At 47.1% G+C, this 22026-nt stretch overlaps 2 protein-coding genes across 3 annotated transcripts in view; one reads left to right on the forward strand and one right to left on the reverse strand.

Moving 5' to 3' along the window:
- Nucleotides 1-495: 495 nt before the first annotated feature.
- On the reverse strand, nt 496-10715 carry LOC147013627 (tubulin alpha-1A chain-like). Its single transcript, XM_085855609.1, has 5 exons — nt 10554-10715; nt 7821-8043; nt 3525-3673; nt 1053-1733; nt 496-945 (listed from the first exon to the last, which is right to left on the reverse strand). The coding sequence occupies exons 1-5, from the start codon at nt 10554-10556 to the stop codon at nt 646-648; spliced, it is 1356 nt and encodes a 451-aa protein (XP_085711735.1). The 5' UTR covers nt 10557-10715; the 3' UTR covers nt 496-645.
- Nucleotides 10716-14314: 3599 nt separating this feature from the next.
- The window catches only part of GTF3C5 (general transcription factor IIIC subunit 5), a 48837-nt gene continuing 41125 nt past the window's right edge, over nt 14315-22026 (forward strand). The window contains exons 1-5 of one of the 2 annotated variants that reach the window (XM_085855611.1): nt 14315-14632; nt 15893-16109; nt 17654-17852; nt 18190-18370; nt 18498-18602. In XM_085855611.1, the coding sequence (XP_085711737.1) occupies nt 14522-14632; nt 15893-16109; nt 17654-17852; nt 18190-18370; nt 18498-18602 (813 nt within the window). In that variant the 5' untranslated portion in view covers nt 14315-14521. Of the gene's footprint in view, nt 14633-15892; nt 16110-17653; nt 17853-18189; nt 18386-18497; nt 18603-22026 lie in introns of both variants that reach the window. The other variant, XM_085855610.1, reaches the window with a different exon arrangement.

Below are 22026 nucleotides of genomic sequence, written 5' to 3' on the forward strand. Positions count from 1 at the left end.
TTATATTAATTTATAACTGACACAAAAACCAAAACGAGAATTTCAATTTGTTAATACCATAAATGGATTTTCACTCAAACCATAAATTTAGTAAATTTAAATCTCAAAGCTTTTTTTTTTTTAAAGGCAATTACCAGATGGAGCAACACAAGCCAGAGTTGAAATCTCAGCCGAGCTACAGTTTACAGGCAGATCGAGTCAACGAGTGTGCCATCCCTCGGATGGACGCCCCGTCCGCCGGTATTAGTTGGTGGAGATAAAGATATCACGGTGTCATTTCATAAAGAGGTGAGCTATCAGGTACCGTGAATAAATTACAAACCCCTGCCATAACTGCTGCGAGGAGAGGGATAGCAAAACACCCAGCGTGATCAAACACCACAAAACCAGTAATAAAATACCCCTCCTCTGGTTGTCAAAAGTTTTTTTTTTTTTTTTTTTTTTTTTTTTTTTTTTAATCTACAAGCCTATGTGATGCTTCAGCAAAAATATGGATTTTGCCCACCATGTAATGCCCCCACAAAGCCACAACAATTAGTGGGGTACAAATTCAAATTTATGGTTAACAGAATGAAAAAAACCCAGCAAGTTCTATTTGAATATAATCAAATCCTGTTGGAAACCATCCCCACAAACAGATCACATTCAATATTCCTCCCCCTCTTCCTCCTCCTCTCCTTCAACAGAATCAACCCCAACCTCTTCGTAGTCCTTCTCCAATGCAGCCATATCCTCACGTGCCTCGGAGAACTCCCCCTCCTCCATGCCCTCTCCCACGTACCAGTGCACAAATGCACGCTTGGCATACATGAGATCAAACTTGTGGTCGAGACGTGCCCAAGCCTCAGCAATTGCGGTCGTGTTGCTGAGCATGCAGACCGCACGCTGGACCTTTGCAAGATCTCCACCAGGCACTGCTGTTGGAGGCTGGTAGTTAATGCCAACCTGAGGAAGGAAGAAAGTTGCCAATTCAATTGATATCAACCCAAAATTATGTTAAATCACAAGATTGAAAATAATTTCAACCAAACATCACAAATTCAATCCCTTACCTTGAAGCCTGTGGGACACCAGTCCACAAACTGAATGGTGCGCTTAGTCTTGATCGCAGCGATAGCAGCATTCACATCCTTCGGTACAACATCTCCACGGTACAAGAGGCAGCAAGCCATGTACTTGCCATGGCGAGGGTCGCATTTGACCATCTGATTGGCGGGATCGAAGCATGCATTTGTTATCTCAGTCACAGACAGTTGCTCGTGGTAGGCCTTCTCTGCGGAGATGACTGGCGCGTACGTGGCGAGTGGAAAGTGAATTCGCGGGTAAGGCACCAGGTTGGTCTGAAACTCTGTGAGGTCAACATTGAGTGCACCGTCAAAACGCAGTGAGGCGGTGATGGAGGAAACGATCTGCCCAATGAGGCGGTTCAGATTGGTGTAGCTCGGGCGTTCAATGTCCAGATTACGACGGCAGATATCGTAGATCGCCTCGTTGTCCACCATGAACGCACAGTCAGAGTGCTCCAAAGTAGTGTGGGTGGTGAGCACGGAGTTGTACGGCTCGACCACGGCAGTGGACACCTGAGGTGCCGGGTACACTGCAAATTCGAGCTTGGACTTTTTCCCATAGTCAACGGAGAGACGCTCCATGAGCAGAGACGTGAATCCAGAGCCCGTTCCACCACCGAAGCTGTGAAACACCAAGAAGCCCTGAAGTCCTGTGCACTGATCAGCCTGCAGGGGAGATGTTCATCAATATTAAGGTTTTGGCATTCATCACAGCTTTTGAGAAGAGAGGTTGGGGAGGGGGCACGAGGTCAAAATTCACACTTTTGATGACATATGTAGATGACCGATCATTCAGAAAAGGAATAGTTGGGCTAAAACAAATACTTGCATCTATCCAATTCAAGCAATCATGAGATTTCCTACCAGCTCCCATTTTGCCCAAACCTCAATATTCCCCAACACAGAGCAAGATGGTGCACAATGGCACATCTTGTCCATGGATTGCTAAAATGGAGGCTTTTGGAAGTGCCAAGGTGTTTGTGTGCAAGTATATCATCAAAAGTTTCAGGTTGTATAGAAAAATTAAACAAAATTGACAAAAAAAAGATTTGGTAAGTTTACCACTGTTGATGGAGCCATCTTACCATCACCCCATCGAACACGTTCAATCGGATATTCATAAGAGTCCTTTATGACGTCCATAAAAGGTTTCCTGTCTGGAATGATTATTTCAATTTTGTTTCACAGCCAGACACGCACAGATGAAAAATTACCTCACAGCGTGTGCATGCATGCAAGCTCGGGACGAGTTTCCGTACAATTTGCCAAAGTAAAGCGAAACTGCATGTTTGTGCTCCAATTGAAACGTTCGAGTCAAACCAAGTCGTTCCTCGATCATACACTGGCCAGAGTTTACCTTTTGCTCAACCACGTTTTTCATGTGGGGAAAATGGCTGCTCACAACCACGAGTGACAATTCCACAGAATTTCCAGGAGACTTCAGACGAGAATGTAAATGGAGACCTAAAGGTAGTTTGGATAATTTTTCTCATGATATATCACAGCTGAGATTGGGAATCGAGAGAAAGGAGAAGTTGGGAAAGTAGGTTATGAGCTGGAGGTAGGAGTAGGTGAGATGTTAGTAATGGTGTAATATTAAGATGGATTTGGAGGGGAAAGACAAAGTTCAATATTCCACCATTTAAACGAGGAAATAAAAAAAATGCGTGATGCAAGAATGCACTTGCATTGAAGAACGGAGGCAAAGAGTTGAGGATGTGGGCGTGGGGAGGGGGAGCGTGGAGAAGTTATAAAGGTTTAGGATTTAGCCTTTCGTGGAGGGGAAGGGGATATGTCCAAGAACAATTATTCAAACTATCCTCCTTCACAATTTCTTGATGAAAAGTTTCTAAGCAAGTATGTTGGAGACCTATTGCTTTGCATAAAGAGAACCTTTCAAGCAGAGGACACTCGCATCATCATCACCATCACCACCACTCCCCCCCCCCAAATCTTCAGGTGAAGACCACCCTCGAGAGATTTCCGACGAGCACAGATTGCAAGTAAAGAAAACTCCATTGGATACTATCTCGATGCAAATGCAACACCCAAGTCTGTGGATCAACTTTTTGATGAAGGTCAATTCAGAGAGATAAGCCTGGTGTTGGCTTAGTGGTTAGGGTGGCGGCTTGGGATCCCAGTGTCCTGAGTTCAAGCCCCGTTGGCTGCTGAATTAACACCAGGGGGTTGACTCAGCCTGTCATCCTTCCGAGGTCGGCGAAATGAGTACCAGTGTACTGGTCCCGGTGTATGCCCCGGTTAGAATAGGTGTACCATATCCCTGTGTGTCGTAAGAGGCGACCAGGGTTGGCGTCAGGAAGGGCATCCGGCCATAAAACATTGCCTCACAAAAAGCCAAACCCCTGCACAGCAGGGAAAAATGGCTGTAAAAACGGTCAATTCAGAGAGATAATAATTAACCTCATAAGAATAAATACAGCAGTTACAAATACAAACCAGTTTACGGATGCGATCCAGTACAGTGTCCACAATCTCTTTCCCGATGGTGTAATGGCCCCTTGCGTAGTTATTCGCTGCATCTTCTTTTCCAGAGATCAACTGCTCAGGGTGGAAGAGTTGACGGTACGTTCCTGTACGAACCTCATCTGCAATAGATAAGATGAGAGTAATGACATACCAGCACAACCGTGGTGGGGGGGGGGGGTGCGCGTGGCAAAAAAACAGGCCCGGGGGTGTGCAGGGGTGGCAAAAAAAAAAAAAGACCCGGGGGTGTGCAGGCGTGGCAAAAAAAAAAAAAAAAAAAAAAAAAACAGGCCCGGGGGTGTGCAGGGGTGGCAAAAAAACAGGCCCGGGGGTGTGCAGGTGTGGCAAAAAAACAGGCCCGGGGGTGTGCAGGCGTGGCAAAAAAACAGGCCCGGGGGTGTGCAGGCGTGGCAAAAAAACAGGCCCGGGGGTGTGCAGGCGTGGCAAAAAAACAGGCCCGGGGGTGTGCAGGCGTGGCAAAAAAACTGGCCCGGGGGTGTGCAGGCGTGGCAAAAAACAGGCCCGGGGTGTGCAGGCGTGGCAAAAAACTGGCCCGGGGTGTGCAGGCGTGGCAAAAAACAGGCCCGGGGGTGTGCAGGCGTGGCAAAAAAAACAGGCCCGGGGGTGTGCAGGCGTGGCAAAAAAAACAGGCCCGGGGGTGTGCAGGGGTGGCAAAAAAAACAGGGCCGGGGGGGGTGGCAAAAAACAGGCCCGGGGGGTGTGGCAAAAAAACAGGCCCGGGGGTGTGCAGGCGTGGCAAAAAAACAGGCCCGGGGGTGTGCAGGCGTGGCAAAAAAACAGGCCCGGGGGTGTGCAGGCGTGGCAAAAAAACTGGCCCGGGGGTGTGCAGGCGTGGCAAAAAAAACAGGCCCGGGGGTGTGCAGGCGTGGCAAAAAAACAGGCCCGGGGGTGTGCAGGCGTGGCAAAAAAAACAGGCCCGGGGGTGTGCAGGCGTGGCAAAAAAACAGGCCCGGGGGTGTGCAGGCGTGGCAAAAAAAACAGGCCCGGGGGTGTGCAGGCGTGGCAAAAAAAACAGGCCCGGGGGTGTGCAGGCGTGGCAAAAAAAACAGGCCCGGGGGTGTGCAGGCGTGGCAAAAAAAACAGGCCCGGGGGTGTGCAGGCGTGGCAAAAAAAAAACAGGCCCGGGGGTGTGCAGGAGTGGCAAAAAAACAGGCCGGGGGGTGTGCAGGAGTGGCAAAAAAACAGGCCGGGGGGTGTGCAGGAGTGGCAAAAAAAAACAGGGCCGGGGGGTGTGCAGGAGTGGCAAAAACAGGGCCGGGGGTGGCAAAAACAGGGCCGGGGGTGGCAAAAAACAGGGCCGGGGGGTGGCAAAAAACAGGGCCGGGGGGTGGCAAAAAACAGGGCCGGGGGGTGGCAAAAACAGGGCCGGGGGGTGGCAAAAAAACAGGGCCGGGGGGTGGCAAAAAACAGGGCCGGGGGGTGGCAAAAAACAGGGCCGGGGGGTGGCAAAAAACAGGGCCGGGGGGGTGGCAAAAAACAGGGCCGGGGGTGGCAAAAAACAGGGCCGGGGGGTGGCAAAAAACAGGGCCGGGGGGGGTGGCAAAAAACAGGGCCGGGGGGTGGCAAAAACAGGGCCGGGGGGGTGGCAAAAACAGGGCCGGGGGGTGGCAAAAACAGGGCCGGGGGGTGGCAAAAAACAGGGCCGGGGGGTGGTGGCAAAAAACAGGCCCGGGGGAGTGGCAAAAAACAGGCCCGGGGGGAGTGGCAAAAAAACAGGCCCCGGGGGGAGTGGCAAAAAACAGGCCCGGGGGGAGTGGCAAAAACAGGCCCGGGGGGAGTGGCAAAAAACAGGCCCGGGGAGTGGCAAAAAAACAGGCCCGGGGGGAGTGGCAAAAAAACAGGCCCGGGGGAGTGGCAAAAAACAGGCCCGGGGGGAGTGGCAAAAAACAGGCCCGGGAGGGGGAGTGGCAAAAAACAGGCCCGGGAGGGGGAGTGGCAAAAAAAAAACAGGCCCGGGGGAGTGGCAAAAAACAGGCCCGGGGGGAGTGGCAAAAACAGGCCCGGGGGGTGGAGTGGCAAAAAACAGGCCCGGGGGTGGAGTGGCAAAAAACAGGCCCGGGGGGTGGAGTGGCAAAAACAGGCCCGGGGGGTGGAGTGGCAAAAACAGGCCCGGGGGTGGAGTGGCAAAAAACAGGCCCGGGGGGGTGGAGTGGCAAAAAAACAGGCCCGGGGGGAGTGGCAAAAACAGGCCCGGGGGGAGTGGCAAAAAACAGGCCCGGGGGGAGTGGCAAAAAAACAGGCCCGGGGGGAGTGGCAAAAACAGGCCCGGGGGGGAGTGGCAAAAAACAGGCCCGGGGAGTGGCAAAAAACAGGCCCGGGGGGAGTGGCAAAAAAACAGGCCCGGGGGGTGGAGTGGCAAAAACAGGCCCGGGGGGTGGAGTGGCAAAAAACAGGCCCGGGGGGTGGAGTGGCAAAAAACAGGCCCGGGGGGAGTGGCAAAAACAGGCCCGGGGGGGAGTGGCAAAAACAGGCCCGGGGGGAGTGGCAAAAAACAGGCCCGGGGGGAGTGGCAAAAACAGGCCCGGGGGAGTGGCAAAAAAACAGGCCCGGGGGAGTGGCAAAAAACAGGCCCGGGGGGGAGTGGCAAAAAACAGGCCCGGGGGGAGTGGCAAAAAACAGGCCCGGGGGGAGTGGCAAAAAACAGGCCCGGGGGGGAGTGGCAAAAAAAAACAGGCCCGGGGGGGAGTGGCAAAAAAAAAACAGGCCCGGGGAGTGGCAAAAACAGGCCCGGGGGGAGTGGCAAAAAAACAGGCCCGGGGGGGAGTGGCAAAAAACAGGCCCGGGGGGAGTGGCAAAAAAACAGGCCCGGGGGAGTGGCAAAAAAACAGGCCCGGGGGGAGTGGCAAAAACAGGCCCGGGGGAGTGGCAAAAAAACAGGCCCGGGGGGAGTGGCAAAAAACAGGCCCGGGGTGGAGTGGCAAAAAAACAGGCCCGGGGGTGGAGTGGCAAAAAACAGGCCCGGGGGGGAGTGGCAAAAAACAGGCCCGGGGGGGAGTGGCAAAAACAGGCCCGGGGGGAGTGGCAAAAAAACAGGCCCGGGGGAGTGGCAAAAAACAGGCCCGGGGGAGTGGCAAAAAAACAGGCCCGGGGGGAGTGGCAAAAACAGGCCCGGGGGGAGTGGCAAAAACAGGCCCGGGGGAGTGGCAAAAACAGGCCCGGGGGAGTGGCAAAAACAGGCCCGGGGGAGTGGCAAAAACAGGCCCGGGGGAGTGGCAAAAAAACAGGCCCGGGGGAGTGGCAAAAAACAGGCCCGGGGGGGGAGTGGCAAAAAAACAGGCCCGGGGGGGAGTGGCAAAAAACAGGCCCGGGGGAGTGGCAAAAACAGGCCCGGGGGGAGTGGCAAAAAACAGGCCCGGGGGGAGTGGCAAAAACAGGCCCGGGGGGAGTGGCAAAAAACAGGCCCGGGAGGGGAGTGGCAAAAAACAGGCCCGGGAGGGGGAGTGGCAAAAAAAACAGGCCCGGGGGAGTGGCAAAAACAGGCCCGGGGGGAGTGGCAAAAACAGGCCCGGGGGAGTGGCAAAAAACAGGCCCGGGGGGAGTGGCAAAAACAGGCCCGGGGGGGAGTGGCAAAAACAGGCCCGGGGGGAGTGGCAAAAACAGGCCCGGGGGGAGTGGCAAAAACAGGCCCGGGGGAGTGGCAAAAAACAGGCCCGGGGGGAGTGGCAAAAACAGGCCCGGGGGGAGTGGCAAAAAACAGGCCCGGGGGGGAGTGGCAAAAAAAACAGGCCCGGGAGGGGGAGTGGCAAAAAACAGGCCCGGGGAGGGGGAGTGGCAAAAAAAAAAACAGGCCCGGGGGGGGAGTGGCAAAAAACAGGCCCGGGGGAGTGGCAAAAAACAGGCCCGGGGGGAGTGGCAAAAACAGGCCCGGGGTGGCAAAAACAGGCCCGGGGGTGGCAAAAAAACAGGCCCGGGGGTGGCAAAAAAAACAGGCCCGGGGGGGTGGAGTGGCAAAAACAGGCCCGGGGGTGGAGTGGCAAAAAACAGGCCCGGGGGTGGAGTGGCAAAAAACAGGCCCGGGGGAGTGGCAAAAAACAGGCCCGGGGGAGTGGCAAAAACAGGCCCGGGGGGGGGGAGTGGCAAAAAAAAAAAAAAAAAAAAAACAAGTGTAGGGGTGCGTACGCGACAAAAAAAATGAAGCCGGGGGGGGGGTGGGTGTGCGCGAGGGGCAAAAGCAGGTGGGGATGCGGGGATGGGATAACTCCAGTAGTAAAAGAGCTTAAACAATCAAATGCAAGAACAGTTCCTCACCGACCACAGTGGGTTCAAGATCAACAAAGACCGCACGTGGAACATGCTTTCCAGCGCCAGTCTCGCTGAAAAACGTGTTGAATGAATCGTCTCCACCCCCAATGGTCTTGTCACTTGGCATCTGCCCGTTGGGTTGAATCCCGTGCTCGAGGCAGTAAAGCTCCCAGCACGCGTTACCCATCTGAACTCCAGCTTGTCCCACATGGATCGAGATACACTCACGCTGGGCAAGAAAACGTGGTTCCATAAACGCCATTCCACTTGGAGTTAATTTAATGAACAAAAACAATTTTATTCATCACATCGATCAAGGAGAAAAAGGACCTTGGACAAAAGGGAGCGAGAGCATCACCACCCCTTCCCAATCCCAACAAGGTGCCAGACTACGACCCAAATTAAAAAAATAATTTGAGTTTCAGAATGTCGACATTTTGTGCTAACCAGGTTAACCCAGTCCCATTTTAAACCAGACACCACAACCAGGTTAACCCAGTCCCATTTTAAACCACACACCACGACCCGGTTAACCCAGACACAACGACCCGGTTAACCCAGTCCCATTATAAACCAGACACCACGACCCGGTTAACCCAGTCCCATTTTAAACCAGACACCACAAACCGGTTAACCTCGTCCCATTTTAAACCAGACACCACAACCCGGTTTACCTAGTTCCATTTTAAACCAGACACCACAAACCGGTTAACCTCGTCCCATTTTAAACCAGACACCACAAACCGGTTAACCTAGTCCCATTTTAAACCAGACACCACAACCCGGTTAACCTCGTCCCATTTTAAACCAGACACCACAAACCGGTTAACCTCGTCCCATTTCAAACCAGACACCACAAACCGGTTAACCTAGTCCCATTTTAAACCAGACACCACAACCCGGTTTACCTCGTCCCATTTTAAACCAGTCGCCATGAACCAGTTAACCTCGTCCCATTTTAAACCAGACACCACAACCCGGTTAACCCAGACACCACAACCCGGTTAACCTAGTCCCATTTTAAACCAGTCATCATGAACCGGTAAACCGAGTTCCATTTCAAACCAGACACCACAAACCAGTTAACGTAATCCCATTTCAAACCGGACACCCCAACCCGGTTAACCTAGTCCCATTTTAAACCAGACACCACGAACCGGTTAACAGAGTTCCATTTTAAACCTGACACCACAAACCAGTTAACCTAGTCCCATTTTAAACCAGACACCACAACCTGGTTAACCCAGAAACCACAAACCGGTTTACCTCATCCCATTTTAAAACAGACACCACAAACCAGTTAACCTAGTCCCATTTTAAACCAGACGCCACAAACCGGTTAACCAAGCCCCATTTTAAACCAGACACCACAAACCGGTTAACCTCGTCCCATTTTAAACCAGACACCACAAACCGGTTAACCTCGTCCCATTTTAAACCAGACACCACAAACCGGTTAACCTAGTCCCATTTTAAACCAGACACCACAACCCGGTTAACCTCGTCCCATTTTAAACCAGACACCACAAACCGGTTAACTTCGTCCCATTTTAAACCAGACACCACAACCCGGTTTACCTAGTCCCATTTTAAACCAGACACCACGACCCGGTTAACCTCGTCCCATTTTAAACCAGACACCACAAACCGGTTAACCTCGTCCCATTTTAAACCAGACACCACAACCCGGTTTACCTAGTCCCATTTTAAACCAGACACCACAACCCGGTTTACCTAGTCCCATTTTAAACCAGACACCACAAACCGGTTAACCTCGTCCCATTTTAAAGCAGATACCACAAACCGGTTAACCTCGTCCCATTTTAAACCAGACACCACAACCCGGTTTACCTAGTCCCATTTTAAACCAGACACCACAAACCGGTTAACCTAGTCCCATTTTAAACCAGACACCACAAACCGGTTAACCTAGTCCCATTTTAAACCAGACACCAAAACCCGGTTAACCTCGTCCCATTTTAAACCAGACACCACAAACCGGTTAACCTCGTCCCATTTTAAACCAGACACCACAAACCGGTTAACCTAGTCCCATTTTAAACCAGACACCACAAACCGGTTAACCTAGTCCCATTTTAAACCAGACACCACAACCCGGTTAACCTAGTCCCATTTAAACCAGACACCACAACCCGGTTAACCTCGTCCCATTTTAAACCAGACACCACAAACCGGTTAACCTCGTCCCATTTTAAACCAGACACCACAAACCGGTTAACCTCGTCCCATTTTAAACCAGACACCACAAACCGGTTAACCTAGTCCCATTTTAAACCAGACACCACAACCCGGTTAACCTCGTCCAATTTTAAACCAGATTAACTCGTGTTCACACTGCCCTTCGAAACTACCACTTTGTATAAAAATCCGATTCCTACTCCATTTTGCAGCACGTGGCACGTCCGCCATTTAACGTGTCACACACACCCGTTCGTTTTCACCCAAACGACACATTCCGCTCGACATTCACAAACAAGGAAAAAAAATAAAAAAATAAAAAATAAAATCACACACGAAGGCGGACACGACAAAACAAGCCGATCGTTTAACGGGCGTCGATACATGAGATGTAACAATCGCTTTATTAAATAAAAAAAACGCGCGCACTTCGCTCGGGAGAACAAAGGCGGGAAAAAACCAACGTCGATCCTCTCACAAAGACAATCACCTCAGAATTCGTCCCACAGTACCTCACGAACACGACGGGTACATACATACCATTTTGGTTTCCTTTTTTTTTCTTTTTTCGCAGATCGAGTACAATAAAAAAAACCTCTCACAGGGATGTGCTCGATTAGACCAGCTACGCGCCTAACGAACACAGGGAATAACGGGGCTGAGTGGCCGCGCCCTGCGCTATAAGGAGCTCGCCCCGCCCCGCCTCGCCTCGCCCCCGCTCCGCTCCGCCCCACCCCACCCCACCTCAGCCGCGTCATCACATCTCTCGGTGCTCATTGGCTTGTTCGAAATTCCAGTTTTATTGATGCATTAAAAAAGGCGGGAACGCAGTGTTTGTGCGGCTTGTGTTGTTTATAACATGATATTTGTTTTCGATACGGGATTTCTGTGGAATTTCTTGCATATCTGAAGCGATTCAACTCAATGCTAAATAAACAGCCGCTTCTACTTCGATGCACCAAAAAGGTTCACGTATTAATAACACGGTGATGGAGATTACTAATTCAGTGAAACGAAGTAATCAAGAGAAATGTCAGGTCGGAATTAGCATGAACCAAGAGGCCTTTTGTGAGAGGATTGTGGAGAGGAGTGATTACAGACACAAGTAGGGATGAAGTACGTTTAGAAAAGGGGAACCACAGGGTAATAAAGTTGGTGGGAGTTAGAATAAAAAAATACTATACTGTGTATAGAATTGATATGTGGGGAATGTGAGAGAGAAAAATACTATACTGTGTAAAAATGATATGTGGGGAATGTGAGAGAGAGAAAAAAATACTATACTGTGTAAAAATGATATGTGGGGAATGTGAGAGAGAGAAAAAAATACTATACTGTGTATAGAAATGATATGTGGGGAATGTGGGAGAGAGAAAAAATACTATACTGTGTATACAAATGGTATATGGGGAATGTGAGAGAGAAAAAAAATACTATACTGTGTATAGATATGTGTGGGGAATGTGAGAGAGAGAAAAAAATACTATACTTTGTATAGAAATGATATGTGGGGAATGTGAGAGAGAAAAAAAATACTATACTGTGTATAGATATGATATGTGAGGAATGTGAGAGGGAGAAAAAATACTATACTGTGTATAGATATGATATGTGAGGAATGTGAGAGAGAGAAAAAAATACTATACTGTGTATAGCAATGTGTGGGGAATGTGAGAGAGAGAAAAAAATACTATACTGTGTATAGAAATGATATGTGAGGAATGTGAGAGAGAAAAAAAATACTATACTGTGTATAGATATGATATGTGACGAATGTGAGAGAGAAAAAATACTATACTGTGTATAGATATGATATGTGAGGAATGTGAGAGAGAGAAAAAATACTATACTGTGTATAGATATGATATGTGAGGAATGTGAGAGAGAGAAAAAAATACTATACTGTGTATAGCAATGTGTGGGGAATGTGAGAGAGAGAAAAAATTACTATACTGTGTATAGCAATGTGTGGGGAATGTGAGAGAGAGAAAAAATACTGTACTGTGTATAGAAATGATATGTGAGGAATGTGAGAGAGAGAAAAAAATACTATACTGTGTATAGAAATGATATGTGAGGAATGTGAGAGAGAAAAAAAAATACTATACTGTGTATAGATATGATATGTGAGGAATGTGAGAGAGAGAAAAAAATACTATACTGTGTATAGCAATGTGTGGGGAATGTAAGAGAGAGAAAAAAATACTATACTGTGTATAGAAATGTGTGGGGAATGTGAGAGAGAGAAAAAAATACTATACTGTGTATAGAAATGATATGTGGGGAATGTGAGAGAGAGAAAAAAATACTATACTGTGTATAGAAATGTGTGGGGAATGTGAGAGAGAAAAAAATACTACACTGTGTATAGAAATGTGTGGGGAATGTGAGAGAGAAAAAATACTATACTGTGTATAGAAATGTGTGGGGAATGTGAGAGAGAGAAAAAATACTATACTGTGTATAGAAATGATATGTGGGGAATGTGAGAGAGAGAAAAAATACTGTACTGTGTATAGAAATGATATGTGAGGAATGTGAGAGAGAGAAAAAATACTATACTGTGTATAGAAATGATATGTGGGGAATGTGAGAGAGAGAAAAAATACTATACTGTGTACAGAAATGATATGTGAGGAATGTGAGAGAGAAAAAAAATACTATACTGTGTATAGATATGATATGTGAGGAATGTGAGAGAGAGAAAAAAATACTATACTGTGTATAGCAATGTGTGGGGAATGTAAGAGAGAGAAAAAAATACTATACTGTGTATAGAAATGTGTGGGGAATGTGAGAGAGAGAAAAAAATACTATACTGTGTATAGCAATGTGTGGGGAATGTGAGAGAGAGAAAAAAAATACTATACTGTGTATAGAAATGTGTGGGGAATGTGAGAGAGAGAAAAAAATACTATACTGTGTATAGAAATGTGTGGGGAATGTGAGAGAGAAAAATACTATACTGTGTATAGAAATGTGTGGGGAATGTGAGAGAGAAAAATACTATACTGTGTATAGAAATGTGTGGGGAATGTGAGAGAGAGAAAAATACTATACTGTGTATAGAAATGATATGTGGGGAATGTGAGAGAGAGAAAAATACTGTACTGTGTATAGAAATGATATGTGAGCAATGTGAGAGAGAGAAAAAATACTATACTGTGTATACAAATGATATGTGGGGAATGTGAGAGAGAAAAAATACTATACTGTGTACAGAAATGATATGTGAGGAATGTGAGAGAGAAAAAAAATACTATACTGTGTATAGATATGATATGTGAGGAATGTGAGAGAGAGAAAAAAATACTATACTGTGTATAGCAATGTGTGGGGAATGTGAGAGAGAGAAAAAATACTGTACTGTGTATAGAAATGATATGTGAGGAATGTGAGAGAGAGAAAAAAATACTATACTGTGTATAGCAATGTGTGGGGAATGTGAGAGAGAGAAAAAATACTATACTGTGTATAGAAATGATATGTGGGGAATGTGAGAGAGAGAAAAAAATACTATACTGTGTATAGATATGATATGTGAGGAATGTGAGAGAGAGAAAAAATACTATACTGTGTATAGAAATGATATGTGAGGAATGTGAGAGAGAGAAAAAATACTATACTGTGTATAGAAATGTGTGGGGAATGTGAGAGAGAGAAAAAATACTATACTGTGTATAGAAATGTGTGGGGAATGTGAGAGAGAGAGAAAAAAATACTATACTGTGTATAGAAATGTGTGGGGAATGTGAGAGAGAGAAAAAATACTGTACTGTGTATAGAAATGTGTGGGGAATGTGAGAGAGAGAAAAAATACTACACTGTGTATAGAAATGTGTGGGGAATGTGAGAGAGAGAAAAAATACTATACTGTGTATGGAAATGATATGTGGGGAATGTGAGAGAGAAAAAAAAGAATAATTAATTCATATTTTCATCGCTAATACAAAAAGGTTTTGATACAATTCAAGTTTCACATTCCATTTTTCCATTATCATTCCCAAATTTTGTTTTTAAATGTAGATTTTTTTTTTACATGGACAATAAATGAATGAAATATGGAATGATTTGGTGTTTTGTTTACGTAATAGGTCGATGTGAAGTCTCATTCCTCAATCCTTCACCCTCTCTCACCCGAGAGTGTACATGAGGTGTTCATGTTGCCAGCGAGGCTGGTTCCCACCAAGCAGGCGGTTAACCACTGCACGTTGTTCCCCAATAAGGTCGAAGCTGAGAGTTGTTATTGTTCTGAACGATGAGGATTAAACAACGATTTAAAATATAAACATAAACAATACCCGGGATACGTTTGTGGTTGATTTATTAAAACTTGCCTTACACTCTCTGATCGTTGTTATTTTGCCATTTTTTTGCGTTTCAATGCTTTGTTATTGCGATTTATAACTTATAAAGCTGAGGTCAAAGTTCCCATCTGTAGCCGGTTTGTATTTTAATTAATCAATCGTCCCTGTTCTGCACAGCTTTCCCTATTCTATCCAAGTTTCATGGATGTGCAGGCCCCGCTGCCGACATTTGTGTGTGTCGAACTTCCGGCCGTGCTGAGATCAGTGTCCAACGTGCTGCAGGCACTCGGCGGACACGACGGCTTAGAGAAGGTATTTGGGTGTAACCATTACAGACAACCCATCACAAGAGCACCACCACCACCACGACTCACCAGGACACCACCACCACCTCCACGACTCACCAGGACACCACCACCACCTCCACGACTCACCAGGACACCACCACCACCTCTACGACTCACCAGGACACCACCCCCACGACTCACCAGGACACCACCACCACCTCCACGACTCACCAGGACACCACCCCCACATCCACGACTCACCAGGACACCACCACCACCACCTCCACGACTCACCAGGACACCACCACCACGACTCACCAGGACACCACCACCACATCCACGACTCACCAGGACACCACCACCACCTCCACGACTCACCAGGACACCACCACCACCTCCACGAATCACCAGGACACCACCACCACCTCCACGAATCACCAGGACACCACTACCACCTCTACGACTCACCAGGACACCACCACCACGACTCACCAGGACACCACCACCTCCACGACTCACCAGGACACCACCACCACCACCACTCATCAGGACACCACCACCTCCACGACTCACCAGGACACCACCACCACCACCTCCATGACTCACCATGACACCACCACATCCACATCCACGACTCACCAGGACACCACTACCACCTCCACGACTCACCAGGACACAACCACCACCTCCACAACTCATGAGAGCACCGTAATGTTCGAGCCTATAAATAAATAAACAAACAAACAAACAGACAACAGTAAAATGAATGCCCTCTTTCGACAGAAACAATGATTCACCATTACCTGCTGGCAGTGTTTCATTGGCATGCGGAGTTCACCTGGCGTGACATGTAAACCAGTCCAGTAATACTGTATGTTTTATGCTTCCTGAAGGTCATTAATGAGCCAGCTGGGTTTTCCTGACAAGTCCATGGCAACATAGTAATTGTCATGAGCTAAGCTCAGTTCCTCATAATCCAAATGCTTGAATGCTTCTTCCTTCAGTTAGATTTGAATCAACAATCTCTCATTTCTTACTCAACCCTTGGAAGCCTCGCGCCCGTTTTACCGGCCGTCATTCAAACCTCCATATACCCGAGCGGTTGGATTTTTCTCGAGGGAGTCCAGGGTGGGGCAGCCGAAAGTCCAACGGGATCAGGGTTCAAAGGGTTAAGAAATACATAACTTAGGTCCTCCGATGTTCGTCCTTTCCACCAGGTGACTACTACACGTACGTTACCATTCAAATCTTGTACATTTTAATGGTCAACATGTTTATTTGGTAGGTGCATGGAGATCCTGCACGCCGCCTTGAACTTTCCTTCCGTCCTGGAGATCCATATTGTCACCCAGTCTATGGTGATCGCTTCTCCAGCACAAGCTTGCTGCTTCGAGTACGGCGCCGGCGAAAAGCCCTGAAGCAAGGTGTTGAAGAGGCTGCCATTTGGGGGCCCTGTAAGAGTCAAGTGCTTGGAATTATTACAACGACCTACAAGTTTCAGGGTTTGTAATCTCAGATCATTTTTGCATTTCTCATTGAGTAATGACCTCGAAATTTATCTGATTTTGTTTCACTTTTGATGTTTCACACGACCGGCAAAAGCCAGAGTAGATTGGCAAAGAGGTCGTTTGGCTCTGGCCGAGTCGTACCAAAGACCGAAAATGGTACGTGCTGCTTCCTTGCTTAACGCCCAGAATTTGAAGGACAAGGCACGTGCAAAGAACATGGGGCATCCATGGGGAGGAGGAGGAGATTTCTCCTTGACTACCCCCACTCAGATCATCTTTATGATGTCACTGGTACCCAAAGCCTGCTAATTGGTTGAGTAATGTTATGTTTAATTGGCCCAGTCAGGTAATGCTTGATGCACTTGATGATGCTGTAATGCCTGATCCACGAGAACATATCGGGCCCAATACATTGTTGAGATATCGTGCCATATATCATGTTTGGCCCTTGTTCTTGTTAAGACCCTTGTTCTTCATTACAATCAAATATGAATCTTATTTTGCCAAGAGACTATCCGCTTGTTTATATCAAGCAAAGTCGTAAGGGATGACAGGATGACTTGTAGTCAGGTAGATTAACATAAAAATCGTGACCTGTTCGCCTGCCTCACATCTTGCTCAGCTTGACGCCGTGGAAAGCAAGGCTTTTTATGTTTTTTAATCCATGGTCTGGGCTCGTGGAAGAGCGAGAACAAAAAACAGAACAAGGCACAACATAACAAAGGGAACAGCAGGAGAAAGGGGAAACGCCAACAGCATGGTGGAGGAAGAAGGTAGACAGATAGATAAATAAAGGATGTCAGTCAGTCATGATGAGGGAAGGGGTGGACAAGATGCATAAAATTTGGGGAGGGGTGGGGGGGGCGGGGTTATTTTAATGAATGTAGAAGAGATCATTGCTTTGGATGGGGGATGATATGAGATGATGGTGAACAGCTGTCTTGAAGACCCAGAGGGTCAAATAAGATTGAAGAGAGTGTGAAAGGTAGGGGTACCACGCGCTGCTGTGATGTCAGAGGGGGTACCACGCGCTGCAGTGATGTCAGAGGGGGTACCACGTGCTGCTGTGATGTCAGAGGGGGTACCACGCGTTGCTGTGATGTCAGAGGGGGTACCACGCGCTGCTGTGATGTCAGAGGGGGTACCACGCGCTGCTGTGATGTCAGAGGGGGTACCACGCGTTGTTATGGCTGTGATACCCAAACTGCTGAGAAGCCTTTCGGGGTGTTAATGTGAAAAAAAGCTATTTAAAGCTAATATTTATATATGTTTTTAATCAACGTACACTTCACCTTGTGCATTGAAATATTCGGTGATGTCCACTTGATGCCAAATGCTGTCATGTTGTTTTTTTGGGGGGTTCTTTGGCTGATTTTTAGTTGTTTCAGTGGTCAATGAAAAATATTTGTTTACTTTGTAATTTTTTTTATCAGTAATCTTTTTTTACTCTTAACTATTTTGTTTGAAACATGTACACCAACTGACAGGCTCCATGTCTGCATTCGTGTCATTGATTTTGGTGATGGGGATGAATGCAGGATTGGTGGATTTTCAGTACCTGGGAGTGTCCCAGGGTAACAACAATGAAACGGTGTCCATGTATGATGCTCTGAATATATCAAAGACGGAGGGAATGGATTTCTTCCAACGCAACGTACCGCTCTTCCTCCTGCCACCGGCTTTCTCACGACAGGACAACCCTGTGGATTATTACTACAGGCCTGAGATCCAACACAGGTCCAGCCTATTAAACCTGCTCTTCTTTTCAAATCTTGACATCTCCTTGAGGAACTTCTCTGTAAATTGAATTAATGAAACTGATACTAGGAGATGATCAATGGAGTAACACGGTATGGCATTTGAAGTTAAAGTGACACAATAATGAGACGGGTGCTTACACTAGAGCACTAAACTGGTACACGTTGATTCAATGTTTACACTCTTCGTTTTCTTTTCTTCACTTTGGTCGTTATTTTTGTTATTTTGGAAAAAAAAAAAACGTTTCCTCCTCATACCGAACTCTCCTGTACTGTATTGGATGCACATGTTTAACTTGTTATGTCACTCCCAACAGAGAGGGTTACAAGACCCCGAAGGTGTCAAGTGGAAACATAATCAGACAGGGTCGGGCCCGCCGTCCTCACAATGCCATTTTTGTTAATTTTGAGGACGCCGGGGTACCACAACAGCCTTTGGACGCAGCCGTAACCAACTGGACCCGTGTAAACCTCCATCCCGAAGAGAGCGATGCAGAGGTGAAGCTGCGCCAGGTACTCGGAATGCTTCACAAACGACAGAATGGCTTTTCGGAATACCGTATCGTCCGTGCGTTCCACTCGGACAATCCTAAAGGGTTTTGGTTTTGTTTTGAACCTCCAACAGCTGTTTGTGGAGCGGCCGGTGTGGTCCAAAAAAGCATTGTGTGCCCAGAGCCCACTTCACCCTGACAAGCTAAAGTTGCTGCTTCCTGTTCTGGCATATTACATGGTGAGCTTTCAGTGTGTGTAAGCTTTTTATGCAAATTTATATACGAAGGAACAAAAAAAAAAATTGTGTTTGGTAGCAATTTGCTAATCGACGATTGAAAATGATTACCAAGGGCAGTGATGATGAAACGATTGATTTGTGATTGAAGAAGAGAATCGGGCGGATTTTTATTATTTGATTTTTAATTTTTATGTGGCTTTCAACTCCATGATTGCCAAAAATTGAATGATTATATATTTGACCAGAAGTGATGTTGTAACATTTGTTCTTTAATGGCCACAGTTATTCCCACCTTTTTAGTGGGATCGGCCAGGAAAGGTTTGGCCCAAGTCTTTCACGAACTGACTGGCCCAGCCTGACGTTTGACTGTTGCAACTGTCGGGGACGCCTCTTCGCGGTGGTTGTACCCCCCAATGCGAGTTCGGGGCCAAATCTTCCCCATTCTTCCCTGCTGCCTGGATTTTTCAGGGCAGTGCAGTCACGGTCAGAGTGCCGATCGGTCCCCCTGGACTGACCCGTTCCCTCTCCCCTCGCCTCTACCCTCCCCTCACCTCTCCTCCCTATCTCTCTCACTCTGTCATGGCCCTGACTTTGGGAATGCGGGAATACATCATCCTGGATGTAGGGGATCTCTGAGTCGCTGCTGGGAGATCGATCGATCGGCTGTCTCTGTGCCGTGGGCTTGTTCGAGAGAACTGTCCGGGCCTAGATAACGACAACTCAGGACATCAGAGCAGGAATTTGGAATTTGTTCAGTGTGCCGGTGAGAGCTCCCTACTCTTCATGAAAAACACTGTGGGATTGTTGACATCCACCAACTAAGGTCAGAAGATGGGATTCCCGTTTAACGTCTATCCGATGGACGGCACACACACTGGTGAATCACTGCCTGCGAAATATGGGGATGAGAGTTTGGAGCTGAGTTGGGATTCGAACCCGGGCCAGATGGCTCAGAAGCAAGTGTGAATGTTCTGACATTAGCATATATATTAACCTCCTCAAGAGGAGAGGGTATTACATTTGGGTCCGTTTGTCCGGCTGTCTGTCTGTCTGTCTGCCTTTGTTTGTTTGTCCGCACAGAACGTGAGTCTGGTTTTTCTCTGAAACTGCTTGTCGGATTGACATGAATTTTTTTCCCCATAGGAGCGACGACTCGTGTAGAATGTTTTAGTGATAATTATGTCAGAGGTCACGTGGTGTGGCAGCCATGTTGGAAAAAGGGAAAAACTTTGGACCTCTCCGTCTCCGAAACCACACCATGGAAAAAATTGAAACTTGGCACATGCCAAGCACTCCACATGGGAGATGGTTTAATTTTTTTTTTTTTTAGGATGTCATAGGTGTCTTCGTTATGACGTCATAATTGCATACGTGGAACGATACCTCGGATCGGTATGAAAATTTTTGAGGGTCATTTTGGGATAAATTTGGCAGCAGAAAAAAGAAAAAAATAATGATGATGTCATCGGTCATGTGGTTTGACAGCCATATATATATTTATTTAAAACCTTCACAAATCTTCTATGAAATGGCTGAACAGATTGAGGCGAAACTTTACAGCTTTGACCGCCTATCCATGAGGAACAAAACGTTCCCACCTATGACATCATAGGTCACATGGTTGGGCAGCCATATTGGATTTACCCAAAAACCTTTAAAAGTCTTCTCCAGAACGGCTGGACAGATCGAGGGAAAACTTCACACACATGTTCACTAAGCCTTGAGGATACCAGGGTGTTCACAAATAATTGATAGGTCACATGGTTGGGCAGCCATATTGGATTGAACAAAGAACTTTAAAAAAACAATATTTTTCTTGAACTTCTTCAACGATCGATGTGAAACTTCACAATTATAATCTAGTATTGATGAGTTACATCTATATATGTATATATGTATGTTTTAAATTTCAACCTGATCGGACACATGGTCTGGCAGCCAGAATTATTTAATTTTTTTGATCTGGGTTCTTTTTTCTTTTTAATTTTTTTTTTTGAGTAAAGCTCACTTGGCTGTTCCTGGCTGGGTTTGAGGGTTGTGGAGTAGCAGCTGAAATGTGAATCCTAAACCGGTTCCTCCTGATGTACTTCATCTTTGGTTTTTACTTGTTCCGGTTCCTTCTGATTACTCCGATGCAGGACTGTACCTATTTGGTGTTCCATTTGATTTGAATTGAATTAATTTTAATCCCATTCTAAATTCAATTGAATAATAATAAACGTCATGGGTCAGGGTTAGGTGTCCGATGAAAGTGGGACGTCTTGGTATCAAAGTGGGACGTCCATAAATCTCATCTCCATTAGTTTATGTCGTGATTTGCGATGCAGGTGTGAGGGTCAGGCAGCATTGATCGCATGCCTTACTTATTTACTATTGAGTGTCGAGGAAGCCAATAAATCTCAACTATTTGAGCAGTCGTGTTAGCCAGGAACGTTGCATTGCTCATACACCGACGTCCCGTGCTCTGGCACTTATCATCCAGAAATTTACTGCACACGTTTCTTTTAATGCAGGATAAGTCCAACACTTTAACTTTGTCCTGCTCTAAGGTCCAGCTGGAAAATTCCCCAATTTATTTCAGTGGTTTCCTCTAGAAATACAGTCTTCAGAACACCTGAGCCTCATGATCAGTTATAACCTGTTTTGGGTAAATGGTGTCTAAGTTGGCCTCCAAATCCCCTTACTGCCTCAGAAAATTTCTCATTTTCCTGACGCTGATCCTGCTCACCAGATTCTCTCAGCGAGGGAGCCTCGTGAGTGGAGGAGCCCAATGGGCCGACCACGTGCCTCGTGGTTGCAGCAGGTTGATCGGCATCTCAAGGAGATGGGGATGGGCCAGGCATCTGCCTGGGGGATGGCCAGACGGAGGCCCCTGGAGTACCGGCCGAAAGTGGACGCAGCAACGCGCTGCTCCAGCACATGCTCCCATACCTGACCTGCCTCAGAATACTCCACAAGTCCAAGTCGTTCCTCAGAATATAACAGTGTGCAAGGCCTTCACCAGATGTGTCATGGCATTTAGCTGGTCCTATACTTATTCCTATCTTGTTCTCCTTGAGGCCTTGAAGCCGAAAGACATCCACATCACTCGCATCTTATTGAGGCTGTCTCACGGTATACTCCTCACTACTCACCTCCATTCATTCGTCCTTCTAAACCTGGTGTTGTCTTAATGGTTAAGGTGGCTGGCTTAAGATATTTGGGTCGTAAGTTGGAGCCCCTGTCCTACCGTTAAATAACACCAGGTGGGTTGACTCAACCTATCATCCTTCTGAGATCGGCAAAATGAGTACCAGCTTACTGGGAACAGTGGGCACTGCATCAGCGGCACAGCCGTGCTCCCAGCAATGATGCAATCAGCAGCCACAGGCTGAATACAAAATAATAATAAGTTATCCTCTCTTTTCTTGCATGTAGGACTGTC

This window comes from Eptatretus burgeri, chromosome 14, assembly GCF_056783735.1.
Source record: "Eptatretus burgeri isolate ZD-2024b chromosome 14, Ebu_testis_v1, whole genome shotgun sequence".
Taxonomy (NCBI): domain Eukaryota; kingdom Metazoa; phylum Chordata; class Myxini; order Myxiniformes; family Myxinidae; genus Eptatretus; species Eptatretus burgeri.

Excerpts from the sequence above, each read along its gene's own strand:
- LOC147013627 (XM_085855609.1), bottom strand. Across the intron at positions 1,734-3,524 it reads TGGATCGCATCCGTAAACTG|GCTGATCAGTGCACAGGACT; the intron begins GTTTGTATTTGT and ends TCTCCCCTGCAG. Across the intron at positions 946-1,052 it reads GGTGTCCCACAGGCTTCAAG|GTTGGCATTAACTACCAGCC; the intron begins GTAAGGGATTGA and ends TTCCTTCCTCAG.